This window comes from Anolis sagrei, chromosome 7 (genome assembly GCF_037176765.1).
Source record: "Anolis sagrei isolate rAnoSag1 chromosome 7, rAnoSag1.mat, whole genome shotgun sequence".
Lineage (NCBI taxonomy): Eukaryota > Metazoa > Chordata > Lepidosauria > Squamata > Dactyloidae > Anolis > Anolis sagrei.
In genome coordinates this window covers 34,894,321-34,905,549 of record NC_090027.1, presented here as the reverse complement: position 1 = coordinate 34,905,549, position 11,229 = coordinate 34,894,321, and the positions used below count along the sequence as shown (strand labels likewise).

Genomic DNA, 11,229 nt, shown 5'->3' with positions numbered 1-11,229 from the left:
TACAATACCTGCTTTGAACTGGATTATCTGAGTCCACACTGCCATATATCCCAGTTCAAAGCAGATCATGTGGGATTTTATTGAGATGTGTGGAAGGGGCCTCAAGGGGAAGATGTTGGGTGCAGATGGACCTTTTGCATTCGTTGACTCAAAGGGAGACAAAAAGAAGCCTTGAAGGCAACCAAGGACTAGATCAAGGCAACGTAACCCTTGTTCCCCAGTGGAGGGAGCAAACGCTTACAAGCATAATTAGAAACTCTGACCTGGAACTCATATGCCCATTACTCTGGTATGTTTCCTCCTACTTTTGGATGAAGCAGAGGATGGGTTGGCCTTGAAGTGCCTAGGAGGTGTGGCTAGGCAACATTCATAAGGGCCAGAAAGTATCAGATTCTTCCCACAGGCTCTGGAAGATGAACCTGTCCTATCTCCAGGATGCTCAGGTGTAGAGAAGATTCCAGCTAACACCAGCTCTCCTGTTTGGAGGCTACAAGCCCTGTGAGCAAACCCGTTCCAGTTCTGGGTCTTCATAGCTCCTTGGGTCTTGCGTTTGAATATATTTTTCCTTTAAGAAAAGCTCCCTGAGTTAACATATTCGTTGGTTTGGCTGCAAGAAAACCTATTTCCCTGCTTGGCCAAAGGAAGAAGACATTTACAATGGGAAAGGTGAGTAAACCTGGAATTAAATCTATTGACTTGGTTTGGTGGCCTCTTGGGAAGATACGAGCATTTAAGGTTATTCAATTTCTTCTCAGAGCATGGACAGGTTACTTTTAAGGCTATAGCCCAGGCACGGGCAAATTTCAGCCCTCCAGGTGTTTTGGACTTCAACTGCCAGCGGCTATTAGAAATTGTGGGAGTTGAAGTCCAAAACATCTGGAGAGCTGAAGTTTGCACATGTCTATGTTCTAGTCATGGAGGACCTCTGAGAGCTTCCAGTTATATATAAATCATGGTAAAATTATGTGCAAAAAGGAAGGACCGAATTTGGAAATGTTATTTTGCATTATCTAAATTCAAAAATACACAGCGGCAAAGAAAGATTAAAATTCTGTGCAAAAAGGAAGGACTGAATTTGGAAATGTTATTTCTCCATTATCTAAATTCAAAAATACACAACAGCAAAGAAAGATTAAAATTTTGTGCAAAGATGAAAAGATGAAGAACAGAGCTTGAAAAATCATTGCTTTTTTGCAACTCGCAATAAACATTTGGACGTAAGTAGTCCGTTGCCTGAAACCTTGAGAGTTGGAAATGGGATAGATAAACAATTCAGATGACCTGGTATTGTAGTCCTTTAAAAATGAGTGGTTTTTCAAGCTCTGTTCTTCATCTTTTCATCTTTGCACTGAACTTTAATACTCTCCAGTATTTTTAAAGAACCATTGGAGTCACTGTTGCTAAATGAGACATATATTATTGAAAAAATCATGATAAACCTGAGCAACATGTTGGTCTATGGCCATCTTAGTTTTTTTTTTTTAAATTAATATCTGTGGAGTCATTCTATGGAAACAGTCTATGGAATTGTTTCTTTCATCTTCTGTGTCTCAATTTCATTTTCAAATGGCAGAGAGACATCAATATTAACTGATTCTTCATCCAATGCCTTTCTTCTCTATTGTCCATTATTAAAAACTGATGGCACTGCAGGTGTGTGAAGTGGAAAACACGTCTTGCTGGCTAGGCAAGAAACTTAAAAAAACTGACACAAAGGGAGAAGAGTCAATGGTCACGTGCACACACACACAAATAATATTGGACACTGGACTTCATTTGCTGACATATATGGAATAACCTAACAATGTATTGCTGAAGGCTTTCATGGCCAGAATCACTGGGTTGCTGTAGGGTTTTTTGGGGGGGCTATATGGCCATGTTCTAGAGGCATTCTCTCCTGACGTTTCACCTGCATCTATGGCAAGCATCCTCAGAGGTTGTGAGGTCTGTTGGAACTAGGAAAATGGCTTTCCACAGATATATAAACCCATTTTTCTAGTTCCAACAGACCTCACTACCTCTGAGGATGCTTGCCATAGATGCAGACGAAATGTCAGGAGAGAATGCCTCTAGAACATGGACACATAGCTCGAAAAAACTTACAGCAACCCAATAACCCAACATTTTGTGCCTTGGTTCTCCATGTGATCCATATAATTTAAATATTTGCTTTGCACATTTATATGGATTCTCCGGATCCCTTGTCAGGTCTAGTCTGAAATAGCTTCTGCAAAACTACAATACCTGATTATTGCGGTCTGTTTACTTGATGCACGGAGCAGCGGTGGTGCAGAGGGTTAAACCCTTGTGCCAGCTGAACTGCTGATCTGAAGACCTAAAGGTTGGTGGTTCAAATCCATGAGATGGGGTGAGCTCCTGTCTGTCAGCCCGAAAGAAAGAAGTCTACCACAGGATGGTAACACATCCGGGCATCCCCTGGGTAACGTCTCTGTAGACTGAATTTTCTCACATCAGAAGCGACTTGCAGAATAATAACAATAATAATAATAATAATCTATATTTATACCCCGCCACTATCTCCCCAATGGGGACTCGGAGCGGCCAAGCCCAGACAACATATTACATCAAAATAAAATCAAAACATAAACAATATTCTCAATTCACTTCTGACATGCTTTTTAAAAACTTGATCCAAGAGTAGAGTCCAGTCCTTAGAATCAAAATAAAAGTTGCAACAGGTGTATACTTACATAGGTTCACATTTCTTAAACTCAGAGTAGCAACAGAGGCATCTTCTACATTTGGGGTCATCTTATTTGTCCATCTAGTCCAGGCATGAGCAAACTTGGGCCCTCCAGGTGTTTTGGACTTCAACTCCCACAATTCCTAACAGCCGGTAGGCTGTTAGGAATTGTGGGAGTTGAAGTCCAAAACACCTGGAGGGCCCAAGTTTGCCCATTTTCAACTCTGAGAGTCTCAGGCACATGTTGATATGTTGATACTTTTAGTTGGAGATGTCAAGTTCTGAAAATGAACCATTCTGTGTGCAGAGCATACATACTACCGCCAGACTACAGTGACTTCCCCGAAGAGATGGAAACACCCTTCTATGTAAATATATGCAGAATTGTGATGCAGCGTCCATTCAAAAAGTAGGAGTCTCAGGATAATTTTAACTGCACCCTAGGGTACTGACAATTGACACATGATGTGAAGATGTCAAATTGAAGGAAATATTGAAAAATACAAATATTAAATAGGTTTAAGGAAGTGTTTAATCTGACTTCATGCATCACCTTCCATTCGCTTATGATGGAAAATATTCCCCAATGTGCAACCTTGTTGATTGTCAACAGCTACTAAATATTTAAATTGCATTCTTTCATGTTCTAGGAGTGATACTATATAGGACTGATGCCATCAGAGATCTAAGAGTTGACAAACTTTATGTCATAGGGAGGGTGGCTTGGCAATATGATTGGGGTGTGTGTGCATGTGTGGTTATAATTGACTTTTGAAATATCAAAATTAAATTGAATTTTTGAAGAAATTTGAGTTTCGGTTTCAAACACACTTTGGTATGGTTGCATGCCATCAAATCAGCAACCCTCTAACGGAGAGCCTTTCCACACAGCTCCATAAGACAGAATATCAGGGCAGATAATCCACAATATCTGCTTTGAGTCCACACTGCCATATCATCCAGCTCAATGTGGATTGTGTACAGCTCTGCGGAAGGGGCCTGGGAGTTATCCATGAGCTGCAGTTGTTGAAGCTTTGCTCAGGTGTTGGCCTCCTTTATTGAATCCATCCATAATGTGGTCTTCTTCCTTCATATCATTTCATATCTAACCAGAGTGCAGTACTCTTAGTTTAATCCTTTTGGCTTTGAGAGAGTATCCATGCTTAATTTGCTCTAAGACCCTCTAAAGCAGTGTTACTCAACCGTCGTAATGCCGTGACCCTTTAACACAGTTCCTCATGTTGTGGTGACCCCCAACCATAAAATTATTTTCGCTGCTACTTCATAACGGTAAATTTGCTACTATTATGAATTGTAATGCAAATATCTGATATGTAGGGTGTATTCTCATTCACATGTCGGCCCAAATACCCCATATGCCCAAATTTGAATATTGGTTGGGTTGGGGGGCAGGGGTTCATTTTGTCATTTGGGAGTTGTAGTTGCTGGGATTTATAGTTCACCTACAATCAAAGAGCATTCTGAACTCCACCAACAATGGAATAGAATCAAACTTGCCACCCAGAACTCCCATGCCCAACAGAAAATTCTGGAAGGGTTTGGTAGGCATTGACTTTGAGTTTTGGAGTTGTAATTCACCCCCATCCAGAGAGCACTGTGGACTCAAACAATGATGGATCTGCACCAAACTTGGCACAAATACCCAATATGCCAAAATGAGAACACTGGTGGAGTTTGGGGGGAAAATGGACCTTGACATTTGGGAGTTGTAGTTGCTGGAATGTATAGTTCACCTACAATCAAAGAGCGTTCTGAACTCCACCAACAATGGAATAAAATCAAACTTGCCACCTAGAACACCCATGACCAACAGAAAATCCTGGAAGGGTTTGGCGGGCATTGACCTTGACTTTTGGAGTTGTAGTTCACCTCCATCCAGAGAGCACTGTAGACTCAAACAATGATGGATCTGGACCAAATTTGGCACAAATACCCAATATGCCCAAATGAGAACACTGGTGGAGTTTGGGGGGAAAATGGACCTTGACATTTGGGAGTTGTAGTTGCCGGGATTTATAGTTCACCTACAATCAAAGAGCATTCTTTGGGCCAAACCTCCCACACAGAACCCCTATGACCAACAGAAAATACTGTGTTTTCTGATGGTCTTTGGTGACCCCTCTGATACCCCCCTCATGACCCCCCCAGTGGTCCTCACCCCCGGGTTGAGAAATGCTTCTCTAAACGGCTTGAGAAACGCTGCTCATTTTACACTATTATTATTACATTTAAAATAATTGTTGTTATTGCTATATTCATTATTTTACTCTTTTTATTACTATTATTATTACATTTCTATTATTTTACTTTATTATTATTATTATTATTATTACATTTATCATTTTACTCTATTATTATTATTACATTTTAACTTTATAATTGTTGTTATTGCTACATTCATTATTTTATGTTTTTTATTGCTATTATTATTACATTTCCATTATTTTACTCTATTATTATTATTATTATTATTATTATTATTATTACTTTTCCATTATTTTACTCTCTTTATTATTATTGGAAGGATACGTAAGCACATTTACATTGAAGAAGGTTAGAATAATAGTTTAATCAGAGCTGGACAGTCTTATCTTAAATTACTGTTTTATGTAAATATTTAAAAACATTTCACCTTCTGATTCCTCAATTAATGTAATTTTATTGATATCTATTTTTATTTTGAAATTCACCAGTAGCTGCTGCATTTCCCACCCTCATCTTATACTCAGTTTAAACGGTTTTCCCAATTTTTTGTAGTAAAATTAGGTACCTTGGCTTATATTTGGGTTGGCTTATACTCGAGTACATACGATAATTTTATACCAGGTCATAAATCAATGAGGAAAAATCCCAACAATGTAATAGATGCACATTTTGGAGAAAAACCAAAACCAGTTTAATTCATAATATTACTACTGTTGCAAAAGGTAAAATCACCCAAAGCCATGGAGATACGCAGACATCCTCAGTCAAGCCCTCGGTCAAAAAGCCGGCTGTGACCTGAACCTCAGTCACCAAGTGTGACTATGCTTGCAAAGACAGCCATATAATCCTCAAAGAATCTGGTAAGGAATGGGGTCAGCCAATTGTTGGTCATTCCAAAGAATGGCATGTAATTTATAGCTCAGTTATGATCTAGAAAGTTATGTATATAAAAACGGATGAGCTCATACAAAAACAGGAAACTTGTCTTCGGAGCACAAGCTATCCAAAGAAAAGGCAGTAGAGAACAATGGCTTATCTATGCTGTCCAAATGAAGCAAAGCGGGTGAGGTAACTCTCATTAGGAATGGCACCTGTTGCTAAAGCGGCTTGCATACCTTCCGCCACAGATTCTTTGAAAGCAGTAATAGGCTGTTGGCAAACTTTCAAGGCTTGGGTAGATAGGTGTCCAAATGAACTTGGGTGTGCAAATCAGTATGATACTGGAACTTATCTACAAGCACTGAAATGAATGTAAACATTGCTCCGTTCATGATGCATAGTATTGGTTGCTAATTGCCATTAAGTCACGTTTGGAGATATGGTGGGAGACTTCAAATGCACATTGCTCTCAACAACCCTGTTCCAGTCCTGCAGATTGAGGGCTATGACTTCATTGGGTTGTTGTAGGTTTTTTTGGGCTATATGGCCATGTTCCAGAGGCATTCTCTCCTGACGTTTCACCTGCATCTATGGCAAGCATGCTCAGAGGTTGGGAGGTCTCACAACCTCTGAGGATGATTGCCATTGATGCAGGCAAAACGTCAGGAGAGAATGCCTCTAGAACATGGCCATATAGCCCGAAAAAACCTACAACAACCCAATGTTCTAGAGGCATTCTCTCCTGACGTTTCACTTGCATCTATGGCAAGCATACTCAGAGGTTGGGAGGTCTCACAACCTCTGAGGATGATTGCCATTGATGCAGGCAAAACGTCAGGAGAGAATGCCTCTAGAACATGGTCATATAGCCCAAAAAACCTACAACAACCCAGTGATTCCAGCCATGAAAGCCTTCGACAATACATTATGACTTAATTGATTGAGTCTATATCCACTTGTAACTTGGGTTCCATCAATAGTGCCATATAATGTAATTTAAAACTTTGTAGACTCATATAATGAAGTCGAACTGCATTATATGAATCTAAACTGACCATATAATTCAGTTTCAGACTGCATTATAGTGTGGTGTTAATAAGACCATAGCTTTATTTTTTTTGACTGGTTCCCATTTTACCATGTGTTACCTTTCCTAATGGACCATGTCATCTCATAATATAGCCGAAGAATGATCAAATTAGCTCCCAGGAAGACCTTAGGCTTGATCTGTCCTTGATTTTACAATTTTATGGTCTATTGACTGCCAAAAAAGACAACTGATTTGTTCTAGGATCCCTTTATTTATTACTAACTTGGGGACCTGGCAATGTCCAGGTTATATTTCATTGTTTGTTTTTGGAGGGTTAAACCAGCTATTTAAATAGCTTCATTGGCTACCCATAAGTTGCTGAGCCAAATTCAATGTGCAGGAAATGACCTATGAAGCCCTAAACGGTTCGGGCCCCGCCTATCTTCGTGATCGTTTCTCCATCTATGAACCAGCATGAACTCTAAGATCCTCCAGAGAGGCCCTCCTCTCGCTCCTACATCTGTCACAAGCACGGTTGGTTGGGATGAGAGAGAGGGCCTTCTCGGTGGTGGCCCCCCACCTCTGGAATGCCCTTCCAAGGGAAATCAGACAGACCCTATCCCTCCCCTCTTTTTGTAAGAGTTTGAAGACTTGGAGGTTTCAACAAATCTTCGAGAGTGACCAGTGCTAGCTCAGCCCAGACACTGTCTGGACACGACCTAGCCCCCTATATATTACCCTAGTCATTCTCCTAACAGGTCCCTGGAAATAGCCCATCCCCACTTTTGTTATTTACCTATTACAGTATTGTACTCAAATGCCGGTCCCATCTTATTTCAATTTGTATCAGTCTTGACCCAGCCTTTTTAGTTGTGACTCTGTATGTTTTGATGTTGTTGCCTGGAAACCGCTCTGAGTCCCCCCGAGAAGATAGAGCGGTATATAAATAAAATTATTATTATTATTATTATTATTATTATTATTATTGGGTTTCCAGGTCCATCAGTGGTGGGGTCCAGAGTGCTCTTTGATTGCAGATGAACTATACATCCCAGTAGCTACAATGGCTATAAAACAAGCTGAATTCCCCTCCAAATCCTTTCAATGTGTAATGTTGGGCATGGGGGTTCTGTGTACCAAATGTGGTCCAGATCCATTGTCAGTTGGGGTCACAGTGCTCTGACTTGATGCAGGGCAAACTACAACTTCCTTCATGTGGAGTCAATCCCCCAAACTCCTCCAGTATGTTTAGTTGCTGCTCTGTTATGCAGACAGAGTTGAAAAGAGTAGGGAAGGATTAAGGGAGAGGTAGTGGGTGGGATCATGCTGATTCCACACCAATGGAGTGAGAAAGGAACCCTGGGATACCTGCATGTGGTGGAGGAAACATCTAAAATCTGGAATGAAATGGTCCCTGAATGAAAGCATTATTTGTGCGGTGGGATGTAGTGTTTGGGGTGGACATTGCAGGGTTTGGGCAACATGTTCATGGCGGTCATAATAATCTGCAATGTCAGTGGAAGGAATGCCTTTGGAGGCTCCTCAGCACTTGGAACTATAGCTATTTGTGGAGGTGGGAGACTATGTGTAAGTAGACACCTCTGCCACATACGCACATACAGAGATTTTGCCAGTCTTCAATATTTGCAAAACTTCAACATCTTGGAGTGAATTGATTCTTTTCCTATTCAATACCTTTAAAGTCCAGATAACACAAAAAATACATAGAAACTGAGAATACAAAGGCATGGGCAATTTTCACTTTAGATTTCTATACTATGCTAGCACTACTTGAAATAAGACAGAAGTGTGTTCATTATTCAATTTAAGGATACATCAATATGTTAATTTTATAGATAAATGCATATGTACATCAACTGCAATCAATACATTAACTTGTAGAATGCAAATCTGCTAATAGATAGATACTTCCTTGTTGTAGTCTCTGCATGCCATCATTTTTGCTGTTTCTTTTTTCCATTTTAAAAACCTGGCCGCATTTTTCCAGCAACAACCCAACAAGTATGCTGTTCATTCACCCTCAGGCGCCAGGGATTGCTTAAGAGAGAGTGACAGAAAACATGAAACAGCCTAGTGAAGTCCTCTAAAATGCAATATTTTGGTTGTTTGTTTATGTATATTGGTAAGGCAATAAGACAATACAGAAAATTATTAATTTTAGAAATTGGGCATGTTAAACCAGAAGAAACATGAAGTGACATGTTGCACTCATCAAACCCATACGTATGGGAAATAATCCACATTTTTTACTGTTCTGGGAAGCTACTCTATCTATTGAATGCTTGCATATTCCATAGAAGGGGCCTTCACCTTTAGAGATGGTTTTGTGGATGAGTCAACGGAACAAATAAAGCCAAACTAACTTCTCTGTTCATTTAATTTCAGAAAAAAGCTGATATCTACTCAGTTGAGATCAATGGAACAAAAGATGTGGAAGAAATTGGAAAAGAAGATGAAAAGGAAAAGAACAAAGATACAAAAAAGGATAAGAAGAAAAGGAAGGAAGAAGACCTCAAGAAAGAGTTGGATCTGGTAAGTACTATAGTAGAAACACCTATAGCAATGGCCTTTATCCACACTTTGATTTCATAGGATTGGAACTCCCAAAAGTGGTCTCCAATGATGATGCTGGCTAGGTCTGTTGCGGTTTGTGACAACCCCACCAAGCTCTTTGGCCATTTGTTCCATCTTGATAGACCTGATCCACCTCTGAGACCAACATGACCTCCTTGACCTGGTTTGTGATGGGAAAAGGCAGTAAAGTATGAGGCTCTCAGTTCTCTTTCAGCTCAACTCCTCTGTTCCTGTCCTTTTTACTATCTATTCATTTCAGGTGACACCATGAGTTACCACACTAGGTGACACCAAGCCTAGGGACACCAATAGGCTTGGGCCTGAATCAGTTTGAATGCAAATAATTCAGTGGTCTGTTTCATATAATCTCCAAAAACAGAACAGGGAGGAGGAACCTGCAAAACCCAGCAAAACGGATAAGGGAGCTGGATTTTAGCAGTTCCTGGAGAGTATGGAGTTAAGTCTGCAATATACCCGAGGCAGGAGTCTGCTGTGGGGCTCCTGGAGAAGATGGGATTGACTGTAGCATCTTTTCTCCCTCCCCAGCAGCAGCAGCACCCATCCATTTCTTTTTGGAAAGTTTTCTAGGCTTCTCCTCCAGAGAGGGCCATGCTGAGAACTCGCTTTCCCAGCAGCACTTTTGTGGGGTGGGCATTGAAAAGTCTATGGGATCCCTTTAGAGCATGATGGGAGTTGAAGTTTTTTCTCTCTGTGTGTTTCTCAGCCAATAAAAAGCCTGGTTGTGCCCATGCTCTGATTATCTGGGAATGGATACAACTGGTGATTACAATTCCCAGAACCTTCTCTTGCGGTTTGTCATATTTAAACAAAATGTTATGGTAAAAACTTAAAATAAATGTAAAAAATCAGTAGATTGATTAATTGCTTTGAAACTTGGCAGGCCTGAAGTTGTAAATAGGGTCTAAAGCTGAGGTAGGTTTCATGCAGATAGGTCTTAAAATGACTGAGGATTGAGCCTTTAAAGCAGTGGTTCTCAACCTGGGGTCCCCGGATGTTTTTGGCTTCCAACTCCCAGAAATCCAAACAGCTGGTAAACTTGCTAGGATTTCTGGGAGTTGTAGGCCAAAAACATCTGGGGACCCCAGGTTGAGAACCACTGCTTTAAAGTTTCCCATTATAGCTAATGGGCTGAATCTTTGCCGGAGGAAAAACGGCAACACCTCTTCCGATTTAAGTAACTTCCCGGTAAACAGAATGAGGGGCTAGCTGAAAATGGACCCCGAAATGGCATGCCTTTTGGTCGAATTGCACACTTCTAGACACCAATGGGCTGGTCCATGAGGTCACTAAGAGTTGGAAACGACTGAATGAATGAACAATAACAAGACACCAATGCTTCCATGTGCACAAAACTATCACTCTTGTAATCTTCCATCTTTTCCATGTGCCATCAGCTTCATAGAGGTAAAACAAGCATCCTGTCATAGATATAATCTATCATGATGCATCTGTTTCGATACTTAAATAGAAATCTTTTCTCAACCCTGCTGGATAAGATTTCGTATCTGGAGATTAGAGATTGCACATGAGACCTAAAGTTTAGCAAGGAGGAAGTATTCATCCCTTCAATTAAATTAAAAAATGCAATCATTAATGGAAGCATACTTTGATCTTTGCAGCATGTAACTTGTTGTGAATTGCATTGTGTAAAAGCAACAGAAGAACTCAATATATTGTGGCATCTTGCTTGGTGTTTTTCAAGGAAAGACTGTAAAAGCACTTGTTTCTGTTTCATCATAATGCCATACTAGGTAATGCTTGTGCGTTCCTTCAA

The 11,229-nt window shown here is 40.3% G+C and overlaps 1 protein-coding gene across 1 annotated transcript in view; it reads left to right on the top strand.

Annotated features, from left to right (window-relative positions):
* Window positions 1–414: 414 nt before the first annotated feature.
* Window positions 415–11,229, top strand: part of ATP12A (ATPase H+/K+ transporting non-gastric alpha2 subunit) — a 39,826-nt gene continuing 29,011 nt past the window's right edge. Inside the window, exons 1-2 of the mRNA XM_060787431.2 lie at window positions 415–666; window positions 9,246–9,392. Of these exons, the coding sequence (XP_060643414.2) occupies window positions 658–666; window positions 9,246–9,392 (156 nt within the window). The 5' untranslated portion in view covers window positions 415–657. The remainder of the gene's footprint in view (window positions 667–9,245; window positions 9,393–11,229) is intronic.